Source organism: Bufo bufo, chromosome 9 (genome assembly GCF_905171765.1).
Source record: "Bufo bufo chromosome 9, aBufBuf1.1, whole genome shotgun sequence".
NCBI lineage: Eukaryota > Metazoa > Chordata > Amphibia > Anura > Bufonidae > Bufo > Bufo bufo.
In genome coordinates, this window is record NC_053397.1 from 9,623,007 (window position 1) to 9,641,526 (window position 18,520).

At 44.0% G+C, this 18,520-nt stretch overlaps 1 protein-coding gene across 1 annotated transcript in view; it reads left to right on the forward strand.

Moving 5' to 3' along the window:
* Nucleotides 1-18,520, forward strand: part of GRM7 (glutamate metabotropic receptor 7) — a 349,469-nt gene that overhangs the window by 205,764 nt on the left and 125,185 nt on the right. The window contains exons 5-6 of the mRNA XM_040408112.1: nucleotides 9,883-10,023; nucleotides 12,691-12,891. Coding sequence (XP_040264046.1) covers nucleotides 9,883-10,023; nucleotides 12,691-12,891 — 342 coding nt within the window. The remainder of the gene's footprint in view (nucleotides 1-9,882; nucleotides 10,024-12,690; nucleotides 12,892-18,520) is intronic.

Sequence of the window (18,520 nt, forward strand, 5' to 3'; positions counted from 1 at the left end):
TATATAGTGACTCCACCAGCAGAATACTGAGTGCAGCTCTGGAGTATAATACAGGATGTAACTCAGGATCAGTACAGGATAAGTAATGTATGGACACAGTGACTCCACCAGCAGAATACTGAGTGCAGCTCTGGAGTATAATACAGGATGTAACTCAGGATCAGTACAGGATAAGTAATGTAATGTATGTACACAGTGACTGCACCAGCAGATTAGTGAGTGCAGCTCTGGAGTATAATACAGGATGTAACTCAGGATCAGTACAGGATAAGTAATGTATGTACACAGTGACTGCACCAGCAGAATAGTGAGTGCAGCTCTGGAGTATAATACAGGATGTAACTCAGGATCAGTACAGGATAAGTAATGTATGTACACAGTGACTGCACCAGCAGAATAGTGAGTGCAGCTCTGGATTATAATACAGGATATAACTCAGGATCAGTACAGGATAAGTAATGTATGTACACAGTGACTGCACAAGCAGAATAGTGAGTGCAGCTCTGGACTATAATACAGGATGTAACTCAGGATCAGTACAGGATAAGTAATGTATGTACACAGTGACTGCACCAGCAGAATAGTGAGTGCAGCTCTGGAGTATAATACAGAATGTAACTCAGGATCAGTACAGGATAAGTAATGCAATGTATGTACACAGTGACTGCACCGGCAGAATAATGAGTGCAGCTCTGGAGTATAATACAGGATGTAACTCAGGATCAGTACAGGATAAGTAATGTATGTACACAGTGACTGCACCATCAGAATAGTGAGTGCAGCTCTGGAATATAATACAGAATGTAACTCAGGATCAGCACAGGATAAGTAATGTATGTACACAGTGACTGCACCAGCAGAATAGTGAGTGCTGCTCTGGAGTATAATACAGGATGTAACTCAGGATCAGTACAGGATAAGTAATGTATGTACACAGTGACTGCACCAGCAGAATAGTGAGTGCTGCTCTGGAGTATAATACAGGATGTAACTCAGGATCAGTACAGGATAAGTAATGTAATGTACACAGTGACTGCACCAGCAGAATAGTGAGTGCAGCTCTGGAGTATAATACAGGATGTAACTCAGGATCAGTACAGGATAAGTAATGTATGTACACAGTGACTCCACCAGCAGAATAATGAGTGCAGCTCTGAAGTATAATACAGGATGTAACTCAGGATCAGTACTGGATAAGTAATGTAATGTCCAAACCGGATTCCAAAAAAGTTGGGACACTAAACAAATTGTGAATAAAAACTGAATGCAATGATGTGGAGATGGCAAATGTCAATATTTTATTTGTAATAGAACGTAGATGACAGATCAAACGTTTAATCCGAGTAAATGTATCATTTTAAAGGAAAAATTTTCACGGTGTCAACAAATCCCCAAAAAGTTGGGACAAGTAGCAATAAGAGGCTGGAAAAAGTAAATTTGAGCATAACGAAGAGCTGGAAGACCAATTAACACTAATTAGGTCAATTGGCAACATGATTGGGTATAAAAAGAGCTTCTCCGAGTGGCAGTGTCTCTCAGAAGCCAAGATGGGTAGAGGATCACCAATTCCCACAATGTTGCGCAGAAAGATAGTGGAGCAATATCAGAAAGGTGTTACCCAGCGAAAAATTGCAAAGACTTTGCATCTATCATCATCAACTGTGCATAACATCATCCGAAGATTCAGAGAATCTGGAACAATCTCTGTGCGTAAGGGTCAAGGCGGTAAAACCATACTGGATGCCCGTGATCTCCGGGCCCTTAAACGACACTGCACCACAAACAGGAATGCTACTGTAAAGGAGATCACAGAATGGGCTCAGGAATACTTCCAGAAACCATTGTCAGTGAACACAATCCACCGTGCCATCCGCCGTTGCCAGCTGAAACTCTACAGTGCAAAGAAGAAGCCATTTCTAAGCAAGATCCACAAGCTCAGGCGTTTTCACTGGGCCAGGGATCATTTAAAATGGAGTGTGGCAAAATGGAAGACTGTTCTGTGGTCAGACGAGTCACGATTCGAAGTTCTTTTTGGAAATCTGGGACGCCATGTCATCCGGACCAAAGAGGACAAGGACAACCCAAGTTGTTATCAACGCTCAGTTCAGAAGCCTGCATCTCTGATGGTATGGGGTGGCATGAGTGCGTGTGGCATGGGCAGCTTGCATGTCTGGAAAGGCACCATCAATGCAGAGAAATATATTCAGGTTCTAGAACAACATCTGCTCCCATCCAGACGTCATCTCTTTCAGGGAAGACCCTGCATTTTTCAACAAGATAATGCCAGACCACATTCTGCATCAATCACAACATCATGGCTGCGTAGGAGAAGGATCCGGGTACTGAAATGGCCAGTCTGCAGTCCAGATCTGTCACCTATAGAGAACATTTGGCGCATCATAAAGAGGAAGGTGCAACAAAGAAGGCCCAAGACGATTGAACAGTTAGAGGCCTGTATTAGACAAGAATGGGAGAGCATTCCTATTTCTAAACTGGAGAAACTGGTCTCCTCGGTCCCCAGACGTCTGTTGAGTGTTGTAAGAAGAAGGGGGGATGCCACACAGCGGTGAAAATGGCCTTGTCCCAACTTTTTGGGGATTTGTTGACACCATGAAATTCTGATTCAACATATTTTTCCCTTAAAATGATACATTTTCTCAGTTTAAACTTTTGTTCCGTGATTTATGTTCTATTCAGAATAAAATATTAGAAGTTGGCACCTCCACATCATTGCATTCAGTTTTTATTCACGATTTGTATAGTGTCCCAACTTTTTTGGAATCCGGTTTGTATGTACACAGTGACTGCACCCCCAGAATAGTGAGTGCAGCTCTGGAGTATAATACAGGATGTAACTCAGGATCAGTACAGGATAAGTAATGTATGTACATGGTGACTGCACCAGCAGAATAGTGAGTGCAGCTCTGGAGTATAATACAGGCTGTAACTCAGGATCAGTCCAGGATAAGTAATGTATGTCCACAGTGACTGCACCAGCAGAATAGTGAGTGCAGCTCTGGAGTATAATACAGGATGTAACTCAGGATCAGTACAGGATAAGTAATGTATGTACACAGTGACTGCACCAGCAGAATAGTGAGTACAGCTCTGGAGTATAATACAGGATGTAACTCAGGATCAGTACAGGATAAGTAATGTATGTACACAGTGACTCCACCAGCAGAATAGTGAGTGCAGCTCTGGAGTATAATACAGGATGTAACTCAGGATCAGTACAGGATAAGTAATGTATGTACACAGTGACTCCACCAGCAGAATAGTGAGTGCAGCTCTGGAGTATAATACAGGATGTAACTCAGGATCAGTACAGGATAAGTAATGTATATACACAGTGACTGCACCAGCAGAATAGTGAGTGCAGCTCTGGCGTATAATACACTTTGCAAATAAAGTGACATTCTGCGCCCCCCCCCTCCCCCCTTTTTTGTACACAGGATCCCGCTTTGTTTCCTCTGTGACTTTCATGCTGTGATCATCCTCTGAGGGTTGCACACTGACATACTCCATCTTTCTATGTCTATGGCACAGATGGCTGGCTCTACAGGCGGCACTTGGCATTGTTGCGGGGACGTTCTGCGCACTCAGCTCCCTCCTGCTGAACCTCACACTGCAGATAAATTCACCTGTCTGAAATATTTATCAGCCAAGAACCATCTTCCCCGGGGACAGGATAGAATGCAGACACCACAGGGACACAACCTGAGGATGACATCAACGTGTTAAGTGCTGCCTCCTGTGGAGAGATTTCTACAAGCCAAAGACATCACTGTGATTCCGACAAATCACAGCGCCCATGGACCGTGCAACGGACCAAAATATACAGGTGTCCCCTCTGCACAGCTCTCTGCTCCTCTACATCTGTATATTATTGTTAGGCGTGCACTAAAGTATACTCCACCAGACACTGGAGCAGATGTACTAATCCTGTGGACGGTGTAAAACCAGCGAAGATGTGCGCGCCAGTTTTCAGGAGTATAAAAGTCCAACATTTTTGCATCATTTTAATGCCCCATTGGATGTGACATTGTTCGCCTAGATTTGCTTTTTCTGGCATGCGGACTGCCAGAGGATGTGCCAAATTTATTTTACATGTGGCGAATCTTACTCTCCAGCGAACCTAAAACACGTAAGGAATATGATGCAAAGCGCCTGCACCAGTTTTATTGGCGCAGATTAATCCAGAATTCTAGTGCATGCAGCTTAAATCCCCCCCAGTGTTCTAAATGTGGATACGTTTTGGGGTACGTTTGCACTGCGCCCACTTAACCACTTCCCATCTGGGCCCTTTGCCCCCTTCCTGACCAGGCCAAATTTTGCAAAACTGACATATCTCACTTTATGTGGTAATAACTTTGGAACGTCTTTATTTATCCAAGTCATTCAGAGATTGTTTTCTCGTGACACATTGTACTTCATGATAGTCATAAATTTGAGTCAAAATATTTCACCTTTATATATGAAAAAATCCCAAATTTACCCAAAAATTTGAAAAATTCGCAATTTTCAAAATTTCAATTTATCTGCTTTTAAAACAGAAAGTGATACCTCATAAAATATTTATTATTTAACATTCCCCATATGTCTACTTTATGTTGGCATCATTTTGGAAATGTCATTTTATTTTTTTAGGACGTTAGAAGGCTTAGAAGTTTAGAAGCAATTCTTCAAATTTATAAGAAAATTGCCAAAACCCACTTTATAAGGACCAGTTCAGGTCTGAAGTCACTTTGTGGGGCCTACATAGTGGATACCCCTATAAATGACCCCATTGTAGAAACTACACCCCTCAAGGTATTCAAAACCGATTTTACAAACTTTGTTAACCCTTTAGGCGTTCCACAAGAATTAAAGGAAAATGGAGATCAAATTTTTAAATTTCACTTTTTTGGCAGATTTTCCATTTTAATCAATTTTTTTCTTTAACACATCGATGGTTAACAGCCAAACAAAACTCAATATTTATTACCCAGATTCTGCGGTTTACAGAAACACCCCACATGTGGTCATAAACTGCTGTATGGGCACACGGCAGGGCGCAGAAGGAAAGGAACTCCACATGGTTTTTAGATGCCATGTCCCATTTGAAGCCCCCTGATGCACCCTTACAGTAGAAACTCCCAAGAAGTGACCCCATTTTGGAAACTAGGGGATAAGGTGCCAGTTTTATTAGTACTATTTTTGGGTACATATGATTTTTTGATCATTCATTATAACACTTTATGGGGCAAGGTGACCAAAAAATTGGTTGTTTTAGCACAGTTTCTATTTATTTATTTTTACAGCGTTCACCTGAGGGGTTCAGTCAAGTGACATTTTTATAGAGCAGATTGTTACGGACGTGGCGATACCTAATATGTATACTTTTTCTCATTTATTAAAGTTTTACACAATAATAGCATTTTTGAAAGCAAAAAATTATGTTTTAATGTGTCCATGTTCTGAGAGCTATAGTTTTTTTATTTTTTGAGAGATTTTCTTATGTAGGGGCTCATTTTTTGCGGGATGAGGTGACGGTTTTATTGGTACCATTTTGTGGGACATACGCGTTTTTGATCACTTGGTGTTGCACCTTTTGTGATGCAAGGTGACAAAAATTGCTTGTTTTGACACAGTTTTATTTTTATTTTTTTTACGGTGTTCACCCGAGGGGTTAGGTCATGTGATATTTTTATAGAGCTGGTTTTTACGGACGCGGCAATACCTAATATGTCTATTTTATTTTATTTTTTCTATTTTTAATTTTTATTTTTATTCCTTACTTGGGATTTTTTTTTTTTTTACATGTGAAACTTTTTTTTATTTTATTTTTTCAACCCTTTATTTTATTTTTATTTTATTTTACACTTTTCGTCCCCCATAAGGTCATACAAGACCTCTGGGGGACATTTACTTCACTTTTTATTTTTTTTTCACTGTTGATTTCTCCTGTAACTGGGGCTGACATAGTAGCCCCAGTTACAGGACAAATGCACCCCCCAGAGAGGCTGTACAGCAGCAATCTAGCGCTGTACAGCCTCACAGCAGGGCTGATCGAGGTCTCTGAGAGACCTCACACAGCCCCTGCACTCTCCGGTCACGGCGGTCACATGACCGCCGGGCCGGAACAGGAAGCGCACAGCGCTTCCTGCTCTGCAGACACAGCGCTCGGGGAGCGCTGTGTCTGCAGCGATCGTGAAGGCAGGGACACCTGGGCACTGTCCCTGCCTTGTCTTAGGGTTGCCCTGCTGTCACTGACAGCGGGCAACCCGATCAGCAGCTGCACGATTAGCGTGCAGCTGCTATTTCTGACAGGACGTTTTAAAACGTGCTGTCAGAAATAGACGTCCACCCATAGGACGTTTATATCCTATGGGCGGACGTGAGGCGGTTAATATGAACACGGTAGCATAGCGATATATTGATATATTTTGGACATGATCTGACCAAAAGGAGTAAAGAAGCCCCAAGCGCAAGACCTCGACGCGCGTCTCACCTCAATGGCTTTGTCAAAAAAAAAAGAAGTAGAAATTAGACAGGTTTTTTTAGACAAATTCAGACGCAAAAAAAGGTGCACCTATATGAAAAGATTGGAAAAAGTTGCAAAAGTTAGAAAACCTCTGAATTAGTCTAGAAAATCAAAAGCCTCCAAAGCAGGTGCAATTTCAGTAGTAAAAGCGACAAAAAAAATAAGACTGTCTAAAACAGAATTTTTTAGACTAAAAACAGGTGCAAACACCTTAGTAAATGTCCCCCAATGTCAGTTACGTACCTCTAATGGAGGCAGACCATGCAGCAGCTATGGGGCCCCTGGAGGAAGGGGGCCCGGCCCTGCAGGAAAGCCCCACCCCCAATTACACTTACCTAGCTAGCTGTGCAGAAGGACCTGCGATGATGTCATCATCATGTGACCAGGGCAGGGAGCTGGAGCTCAGAGGTGGAGAGGAAAATGTAGTGAAACTATAATGGGAGGAGCTTCTGTGCTGTGCCTGGAGGAGAGGTGAGTGGTGTCCTGGGAGAGCCTATAACATCCTAATACTGGGAGTTGTAGTTTTGTCCTACTGTACCCCTCTCCATGTGATTCCCTACTAACAGTCTGGGCATGCTGGGAGTTGTAGTTCTCTCCTCTTATAATATCCACTGACGCTGTATAATAACAGCCTGGCCATGCTGGGAGTTGTAGTTCTCTCCTCTTTTACCTCTCCATGAATTGTCCATTGATTTCAACCTGCTTTACACTGTCGGCAGTAGTTGCAACCCGCCAGAGCATTCTGGATCCAGCTTTGCTAGAGGCAGGGCTGTCTTTAATATTGATTGGACACAGGGCAAGAATTTACTTGGGCCCCTGGATCCCGCCTTCCCACACCATAAATGCAGTCACGCCCTCCACCACAACACACACAAAAAAAAATAAAAAAATACAATATATATATAAAATAGCTTACAGTGAATGACTGTAAATACTTCCAGTTCTGGAGACTCCAGCGGCTCAGGATCAGTGCTCTGGGCAGCTGGGCTCAGGGCTGGAAGTGGGCACCGCTCTGCAGGAAGGAGACCAGGGCTCCGCTCACCCTAGCGTTGCAGTGCCTCTGCGTGATGTCACGGCGCGCAGCGTACGCAAAGGAGGAGGAGGAGCAAGCAAGTACCATATTTTTCGCCCTATAAGACGCACCTTGGTTTTAGACGAGGACAATAAGAAAAAGTCAAGTCAATGGTTCCGCAAAAAAAAAAAACGGAATGCATACGGATGTCTTCCGTATCCATTCCGTTTTTGCAGAACCATCTATTGAAAATGTTATGCCCAGCCCAATTTTTTAATGTACTTACTGTTCAAACATTATTGTATGCTTCCGTTTCCGTTCCGCAAAAAACGGATCACAAACGGAAACCAAACTGAAAAGCCATACGGTCGTGTGCAAGTGTCCTTAAAGGGATTTTCCAGCTTTTTCATTAAGATTAATGATGGGAAGTTCAGCAACTCTCTATTATGAGAACAGTGAACACAAACATCCTTGGTGCATTCAGAGGCTGAAATCTGGCACAGAGCGAAACCGCTTTACTACTAATAGTTTGTTACATTGTATCCAGTCTAGGCAATCCCCTGTCAGATAAACTGCAGGCTGATACATTGTAACAAACTATCAGGACAGAGAGTGTTTACTTCAGACAATGGTCTAGACTGGATACAATTGTAACAAACCCTTAACAGTGCATTGATTTAAGGCCTCACGCCTGTTTACGTTCCGTTTTTTGCGTTCCATATACGGACCGTATACTGAATCATTCATTTCAATGGGTCCGCAAAAAATACGTATGTACTCCGTATGCATTCCGTTTCCGTATTTCCATTCAAACATAGAACATGTTCTATTATTGTCCGCATAACGACAAGGATAGTACTGTTCTATTAGGGGCCAGATGTTTTGTTCCGCAAAAAACGGAATGCACACGGACGTCATCCGTATTTTTTGTGGATCCGATTTTTGCGGACCGCAAAACACTGAAAAAGCCATATGGTTATGTGCAATAGGCCTAATGCCTCTTTTACACTACCGTATGGCTTTTTCAGTATTCTGTGGTCCGTTTTTCACGGATCTGTTGTTCCGTTTTTTTTGTTTCCGTTGTGTTTACGTTTCTGTTCCGTTTTTCCGTATGGCATATACAGTATACAGTAATTACATAGAAAAAATTGGGCTGGGCATAAAATTTTCAATAGATGGTTCCGCAAAAATGGAACGGATACGGTAGACATACGGATGCATTTCCGTTTGTGTTCCGTTTTTTTTGTGGACCCATTGACTTGAATGGAGCCACGGAACATGATTTGCGGGCAATAATAGGACATGTTCTATCTTTCAACGGAATAGAAAAACCAAAATACGGAAACGGAATGCAAACGGAGTACATTCCGTTTTTTTTGCGAAACCATTGAAGTGAATGGTTCCGTATACGAACCGTATATGGAACGCAAAAAAATGGCCTGGAAACGGGAAAAAAAAAACGGTCATGTGAATGGACCCTGCAGGCGATTGTTGGGAAGGTAGCGTTCCTTTATACTGAGGCCTATATTCAGCCATGTAGGACGTTGGTTGTCGGCTGAAATGGCGGCCATGTTGGTCGTCACACAGCTTTCCCAGGGGGAGATACAACCAGCTGAATATATTTTGCAACAGCTTTAGAGAAGAGGACGACTCGAGGACGGATATTTACTGGTCAAAACCTGCAGTCCAGGAGGGATTTATCATGGTGTCCGGCCAGCCACAGCTGGGGTAGTGACAGTCGCCTCCAGCGCCCTAAAGATCATGGGAGTTGTAGTTCAGAAACAGATTGGAGCGCCGCAGCCACTCGTACCTGATGTACAGTTTAATTAAAAAGTTGCCATGAATAATTCCAGAACAGAATAACGATAAATTCCGCACACGATGGCGGCACTATGCAAATATTTGAAATAGACGTTGGAAACTGAAAAGCTCCTAATTAATCCTGATTGGCAACTGTTAATGATGCAGTTGTGTAATTAAGTATTCATCCGAAAAACAGGGAAGGATGAGAGCGACATGGCGGCTCTTTACGTCTCGCCTCTCGTAGCTGAACAGGCCCAGACAGTCGCAATCAGCAGCCTACAACCTGCAGAGATCCAGGGGCAGCGATAAGCCATGGACCCCGGAGGACAGACACATCTCTGCACAGCCCAGTCTCTGTTGTGTTACATGTGTGTCAGTTTACACTGCAAATCTCTAATTTGATTACTGACCCAGGAGCTTCAAGATGAACAAAAAAAAAAAACAGAAACAAATATAGAGTGGGGGGATAATGTATTTGTTCAGGGGATTCTAGTCATGTCACCGTCACCTTTACTACTGATGATGTGGTTGCTTTCCCCAGGTTTTGATGTCTACTTCACCTCCCGGACTCTGGAGAACAACCGGAGGAACGTCTGGTTCGCAGAATATTGGGAGGAGAACTTTAATTGTAAACTGACCATTACTGGCTCCAAGAAGGAGGACACCGACCGCAAGTGTACAGGTAAATGGGGAGGGGGTCTATCTATCTACAGTGCCTTGCAAAAGTATTCACCCCCCCCCCCCCTTTGACTTTTGGTGCCTCACAACCTGGAATTACCATGGATTGTTTGAGGATTTGCATCATGTAATTTACAGAACATTCCGACAACTATGAAGATGTTTATTTATTTATTGTGAAACAAACAACAAATAGGACAAAATAACAGAAAAAGTCAATGTGCAGAACTATTCACCCCCTAAAATCAATACTTTGTAGAGCCGCCTTTTGCGTCAATCACAGCTCCAGGTTGCTTTGGATAAGTCTCTATGAGCAGTTGCCACATCTGACCACTGGGATTTCTGCCCGTTCCTCCTTGCAGAACGGCTCCGGCTCCTTCAGGTCGGATGTTTGCGCTTGTGAACAGCAATCTTTACGTCTGACCACAGATCTTCTATGGGATTGAGATCTGGGCTGTGACTCGGCCATTCCAACACATTTGGAATGGCGCTCCTTTAGCCGTGTGTTTGGGGTCATTGTCCTGCTGGAAGGTGAGCCTCCGTCCTGGCCTCAGATCACGCACAGAGTGGGGCAGGTTCTGCTGAAGAATATCCCTGTATTTAGCACCGTCCATCTTTCCCTTCGCTCTGACCAGTTTCCCAGTCCCCCAGTATGATGCTGCCACCACCATGTCTCACTGGGGATGGTGTTCTTTGGGTGATGTGATGTGTTGGGTTTGCGCCAGACATAGCGTTTTCTTTGATGGCTGAATAGTTCAGTTTTAGTCTCCTCAGACCAGAGCCCCTTCCCCCATACATTTTCGGAGTCTCCCACAGGACTTTTCACAAACTCACAACGCGCCTTATTGTTTTTATCTGAAAGTAATGGCTTCTTCTGGCCGCTCTGCCATAAAGCCCAACTCTATGGAGCGTACGGCTTATTGCCGTCCTCTGTACAGATCCTCCAGTCTCTGCTGTGGAACTCTGCAGCTCCTCCAGGGTCACCTTAGGTCTCTGTGCTGCCTCTCTGATTAATGCCCTCCTTGCCCGGTCCGGGGGTTTTGGTGGGCGGCCGTCTCTTGTCAGGTTTGCTGTTGTGCCGTGTTCTTTCCATTTGGTTATGATAGATTTGATGGCGCTCCTGGGGATCATGAAAGATTTGGATATTTTTTTATGACCTAACCCTGACTTGTCCTTCTCCACAACATTGTCCCTTACTTGTTTGGAGAGTTCCTTGGTCTTCATGGCAGTGTTTCATTTATTTATTTTTATAAGTAAATCTTTATTACATTTTTACAACCATTGCAAAAATTTCAACAGTCAATTTTATCTTACATTGTATACAAAATCCCATTCCCCCCCCCTCCCTTTGCCTGCCGCTTGCTCCTTCTGAAAGGGGAAATTTTAAAAATGTATTTATTTATTTAGTTCATCTCCTTCCCCTACCGAACCCCCTCCTCATATGTTATCTTCCCCTGGCAGTGTTTCACTAGTGATGCCTCTTGCTTAGGTGATGCAGCCTCTGGTGTGTATATGTAATGACAGATCATGTGACACTTAGATTGCACACAAGTGACATCATCTCACTAATTATGTGAATACATATGCACATGGGGGGTGAATACATACGCACATGCCAATTTTTGGTTTTCTATTTCTAAACAATAGTTTTATTTATATATTTTTCTCATTTCACTTCACCAACTTAGACTATTGTGTTCTAATCCATCACATACAATTCAGATTAACAAAACACTGAATTTAAGGCTGTAATGTAACAAAATATGAAAAAAGTCAAGAGGGGGTGAATACTTTTGCAAGTCACTGTATCTATCTCTATATTCCTGTCTCTTTTTACATCTATCTGTTTGTCTGTCTATCTCTCTGGATAAACATTAGTACAGCTCACAAACACGCTCCAGCCATTGATATGAAGGCTTCCTACAGAGAGAAGGAAATAAATATTTGAGAAAATACTAACACATTTCCACGTTATTGGGATTTTCATGGTCTGATGCTCCGTGAAGGACATTTTGCAAGGTTCTCCTTGGACCAGCGCCAGATGAGACTCCAAAAAAGAGACAGGAAACAGAGATGAAAGCGGAGATGGAGCCTCAGATAGAACAATGAGGAGCTGACACTCTGTGTTAGGACCATTAGCATGTATTTCTTATCTTTCACTCTCATCCCGAGGATAAAAAAAATAAAATTATAGCAAGAAATGAAATCTTTCTTTGAAGAACTGAATATCTTACAAAAATTACGAAAATCGTGTCTTACCCCTGTGCCAGTCACCAGACTGCCCAACAACGTGAGCAGAAAAGAAATGCTCCGGATACAGATGAAATAAAGATAATGTATTCAAATGATACAATGTAACAGTTCTCAGAAAGTACAAGCCCCGTGTCCCTCCCCCTAGGGGGTTCTGCAGATTGCCTAGCAATCTTTTGTCTTGGTGACTACTTTTGTGAACATGTATCTATATGTCCAGAAGTAGTCACAGAACAATAGACTGCTTATCCACAGTGCTGGCACATAGGTGAGACTGGCAGTCTAGGGGGCATCTGTGGGAGGTGCGCAGAACCTTACTTGTAGGGTATCAGTTGTACATTTGGGGATTTTGTCCCACTCATCTTTGGTCCGAGTTGTCCACATTGAGTAGTCTCACCATGGTTGTCTACATTTCCCGCAGGTCAGGAGCGCATTGGGCAGGACTCCCCCTACGAGCAGGACGGTAGGGTTCAGTTTGTGGTGGACGCGGTGTATGCGATGGCTCACGCCCTGCACAACATGATAAAGGCTCTGTGTCCTGGTTCTTCTGGTCTTTGTCCAGCAGTGGACCCTCTGGTGGGGAAGAAACTTCTGAAATACATCCGCAATGTCAGCTTCAATGGTGAGAGGTTTTCATCTGTATTGTTACTATCCTTATGTCGTTACAAAAACACATCCGGCCCCCAAAAACTGTCTATGCACCCTTCAAAACTCCACTGCCGTAACCCCCCACCATCTATCGCTGTCCACTGTGTCATAACTCCAGTAATGCTCTGGAACATTCAGGCTTAGCAGGTGAGATTGGCCCCCAGCTCTTCTCTCCCATGCATCCAGCTTTGGATGTGAATGGAGTATAAGACATAAACTAAACTCTGTAAATAATGGAAAGTATTTAGCGGATCTTTGTGCCAAACCCAAGGACCCAAAGTGTCAGCATTCATTAGCTGTAGGCACCGCCAGCTCTCCTGGTCTATAGACGCTGAGGACACCGGTTCCACCTATAGCATGGAGATCCATTGAGGTGACACCAGGCAGCTAGACAGATGCTGAGCCTCTGTATTTAAAGGGCAACTCCATCAGTAATGACTAATCATTGGCTAACGACCGTCAAGGCCACACACAGACCAAGGAGCAGCAGAAAAAATCTAAAAAGTCCACCCTGTTTTCAGAATATAATTGTAGGCCAAAATGAATGAGCTTTCTAAGGAGCAACAGGTGCTCCCAGTGCAAGGCCGTGCTCGCACATCGATTTTTTTATGGTGTTTTTGTTGACTTTTGTGTATTTCACACTTTTTTTTGCATACATTTGTGGTGCAATTTTTTTACTTTTTGTGGCAAAAATACGAATTCCAGATTTAAGCTGAAAGTCTATAGGAATTTTGTAGTGCAGGACACTCAAGCGTTTCTTTGATGGTGGAGCGTTTTTCATTTTGGCGTGGTTTTTTGTTTGCAGCATATTGTAGAATTTATAGGCCTTTTTTTTTTTCCGTTTACATTCTATTTTTTGCATTCCGTATACGGAACCATTCATTTCAGTGGATCCGCAAAAAAACAGAAGGCACTCCGTATGCCTTCCGTTTCCGCATTTCCGTTTTTCCGTTCAAAGATAGAACATGTCCTATTATTGTGCATAACGGACAAGGATAGTACTGTTCTATCAGGCGGACCGCAAAATACTGAAAAAGCCATACGGTCATGTACAAGAGGCCTTATAGAAAGGTATTGTAAAACTACTGGTGAAGAAAAAAATGCCTCCCCCCCCAAAAAAAAAAAAAATTCACATAAAACGCAAAAAACTGCAGGCGATTTTTAGGCCATTTTTTAAGGCAATGGAACGCCAAACCAAATTCACATGTGAAGGCGCGCTAAGGGCATTTAGCTATGGGATTTTGTTGCTCTAATGTTAAGGCCTAGTTCACACGATCGTTTTTTTTGCGAGTGTACGGGTCGTTTTTTTGTGTTCCGTACGGTCCGTATACAGAACCATTCATTTCAATGGTTCCGCATTAAAAACGGAATGTGTTCCGTAAGTATTCAGTTTCCGTATTTCCATTTTTCTGTTCTGTTGAAAGATAGAACATGTCCTATTATTGCCCGCAAATCACGTTCCGTGGCTCCATTGAAGTCAATGGGTCCGCAAAAAAAAACAGAACACATACGGAAATGCATCTGTATGTCTTCCGTATCCGTTCCGTTTTTGCGGAACCATCTATTGAAAATGTTATGCCCAGCCCAATTTTTTCTATGTAATTACTTTATACTGTATATGCCATACGGAAAAACGGAACGGAAAAACGGAACAGAAACGGAAACACAACGGAACTCAAAAACGGAACAAGGGATCCGTTAAATACGGACCGCAAAAAACTATAGAAGCCATACGGTCGTGTGAACTAGGCTGAGGATTTCACCCATAGAATGCATAGGGCGCACATCCGCAAAAATCCACATAAAACAGGTGCAAATTGCTGCGGATTCAACAAGGATTTTGCTGCAGAAACGCGCATTGGAAATTCAGGCCGTTCACTGCAGAAAACCGTTCCGAATCTGTGCTAAAACTGCCTCCGGTTGTTTTTAATGGGAGGCCGCACCACAGTTCATGCGGCTAAGAATTTTTCGCATGCAGCTTTCTGTTTGCATGCTTGGCGCGGTTACAGCGCAGACACCTCGGAGGGGCGCAGCGGGAGCCTGCTCGTGGTTCAGATCCGAGAGCAGGACACTGCAGGAACCGCTGCCATGAACATCAATAATAGCCGAACTCGGAGCAAGAAATCCTGATTACTTGACAGGGGAAGTCTATTTAAATATTGGTATTAAAATAGACGTATGAATTGCCGTTAATGACATTGAGACGGCTGCACGGCGAAACCGGTCGGACACAGTGAGCGTTATATGCTGAATACAATTTTTAAAGCACCATCGATCCTACCCGTGGTGCGTGTCTTCTGTGTCCCATCTATATACAGCACTCTCCTGCTTCCCACAAAGGAACCTGGTATCTGCGGTGGCGCTTCATTGCACCACTTGCAGACAAATCGCCAGGAGGAATAATAGAGGAACGATCCTGTATTGTACAGCTGGCTGCTTGGACTGCGCACGGCTTACTGGAAACTTACCACAGAACCCGATTTGGTGAGATCTGGACAATTCGGAAGCCTATTTTATTACCAATATTTAAATAGACGTCACCTGTGAGGCCTCTTGCACCCGGACGTTGTGCATCAGTTCCGTGCATTGGGGACCGCAATTTGGGTCCGTGATCAGTCAAGTTCTATTTTTTTGCGGTGCGGAGGCACGGACAGAAACACCAGGGAAGCACTCCGTAGTGCTACCGTGGGGTTCTGATCCGTACTCCCCTTCCGCATCTCCGTGATTGCGGAACCATTCAAGTGAACGGGTCCGCATCCGTAATACGGCCACGGGCACACAACGTTCGTGTGCAAATGGCCTAATCAGGGCTTCTTGCTCCGAGTCCGGCTGTTATTGAGGTTTGTTTTTTCTTACTCCATTTCTCGAGGACTTACTGGGACTTGTTTAAGGCCTCTTTCACACGGGCGAGTTTTCTGCGCGGGTGCAATGCGTGAGGTGAACGCATTGCACCCGCACTGACTCCGGACCCGTTCATTTCTATGGGGCTGTGCACATGAGCGGTGATTTTCACGCATCACTTGTGCGTTGCGTGAAAATCGCAGCATGCTCTATATTGTGCGTTTATCACACAACGCAGGCCCCATAGAAGTGAATGGGGCTGCGTGAAAATCGCAAGCATCCGCAAGCAAATGCGGATGTGGTGCGATTTTTACGCATGGTTGCTAGGAGACAATCGGGATGGGGACCCGATCTTTATTATTTTCCCTTATAACATGGTAATAAGGGAAAATAATAGCATTCTGAATACAGAATGCATAGTACAATAGCACTGGAGGGGTTAAAAAAATAAAATAAAAAAATTAAACTCACCTTATCCACTTGTTCGCGCAGCCCGGCTCGCCTTCTTTCTTCTTCTTTGATGACCTGAGAGGAAAAGGACCTTTGGTGACGTCACTACGCTCATCACATGGTACATGACCACAGTGATGTACCATGTGATGGACCATGTGATGAGCGTAGTGACGTCACCAAAGGTCCTTTTCCTCTCAGGTCATCAAAGAAGAAGAAAGAAGATGAGCCGGGCTGCGCGAACAAGTGGATAAGGTGAGTTTAATTATTTTTTTTTATTTTTTAACCCCTCCAGCCCTATTGTACTAAGCATTCTGTATTAAGAATGCTATTATTTTCCCCTATAGCCATGTTATAAGGGAAAATAATAAAATCTACACAACACCGATCCCAAAGCCGAACTTCAGTGAAGAAGTCTGATGTACCAAACATGGCGATTTTTCTCACGCGCGTGCAAAACGCATTAAAACGCTTTGCACTCACAAAAAAATAGCGCATTTTTCCACGACGCACACGCATCCTATCCGGCCCTCACACACGACGCCCGTGTGAAAGAGGCCTAAGAGCGCCATTTACTGTATGATTCTATGTGTCCTGTTTTTGCCTTTCTGCCATGGGATAGGCAGAAGAGTTTGACACGGTCAAAATCTGCCATGTGAACCTACCCTCGGGCTATGTTCACACTGCAAATTGTCCACGTGGATTTCAGTGCAAACCTATGGAATCTTTGAGGTTATCTTTGGACTAATAATATATCCCAGCCACACGTCCCAGCTCTCATTCCTTGCGCTCATATTTACGGTTACGCCTGAGGGCTCATGCACGCGAACGCGTTCCAGCTGAGCCTGTGCCGCAGACCGCAAATTGCGGTCCACAATGCAAGGGCACTGACCGTAGGCCCTCCCTATGCAGGACCCATTCACTTGAATGGGGTCCTCAATCAGCATCTGATGGTCCGTGCGTTCACTCCTTTTTTGTGGTGCAGAGTCATGGACAGAAACCCCGAGGAAGCGCTCTGTAGTGCTTCCCTGCCTCCGTTCCGAACCGCACCTTCCATATTGCGGACCCATCCAAGCGAATGGATCCACACCCGCGATGCGGTGCACAAACGGCCGTGTGCATGAGCCCTAATGCGTGTGTTTTACTCCTCTGAATAATTACAGCCTACAAGGTCTCGCCAGAGGGAAGATGAAACAGAGTCTCCCGTTCTGTTCTCGAGACAAATCCAAATTCTGCTCCTGATATTTTTTTTCTATGAACAAATTAATTTAACTCCTCGGTTGGATCCTTTCATATCAGTTGAGAAGCGTAAGAAAAAGTACTGGAAATGTGCGACGAAATTGCCGAATAATTAGAGCTGCTTTTTTCCCCCCCCTATGACACAAGGAATTAGCAGCGGGACATGAAACCTTGTCCGTGTTTTATCCAGAATAGGCCTGTCTGCCTCCAGCGCACAATACTGTCCAAATTACCGAAATGAGCTCAATTATAGTTCGCAGGAAATGGAGAGAATTATTAAAGAAATCATTGGGCGGCTGAAAAAAAAGAAATAATAAGACTCTGGAGCTCCAGAGAATCCCGCACTGCGGGGCAGCGGGCATAAACCTTGTAGGAGACAAGAAGAAGCCAAGTGGCATCGATGGGAGAGCCCCTAATGTATGGCGTGTAAATGCGTGGCCTGCTGCGACTAATAGGGCCCACGACAAGGAAATAGTGACCTGATTTGGGGTCTTTTATATCCTTGAGGGATAATGTGAGTTTTTTTTCGGAACACAGCGGTCTAAGTTTGATGGAGAAAATAAGGCTTCCATCAGCGCTCGCTATTTAGCCCATTGTTTATGAGAAGGGCAAACAACGATACAATGTAACAAGTGAAAGAGTAGAATGTAACTAGTGCTACCATAGGCAGTGCCAGAGCTGGGGCTGGTCCGGACACTTTTCTCACCTCGAGTTACACTTCCGCAGATCAGTTGGCTGGATCCCAGTTCTGTCGACGGTTGGAAATGACTCCAAAGTTGGCCCCGGTTACATTGAGACAGACAGGTTTTACAATTCAATGGATTTCTATGAGTGCAACGGACATGTTGCGAAAGCCTCTGCATGCCCAGGGAAACAAGGGAATGCCCGTCAGGCGGCCTGGATTACAGAAGCTGCATGTGCCACCTGGTGAGACAGCGTTAGGGTACATCTAGTCTAGAGATAGGTAGGGTCCTAGTGGTGGGACCTTCATCTATTGTACACTTATAGAGGAAATACCCCTTTATGTCAACCAGCACTAGAAGGGGCCTCATTTCAATCTTCTCCATGGGGCC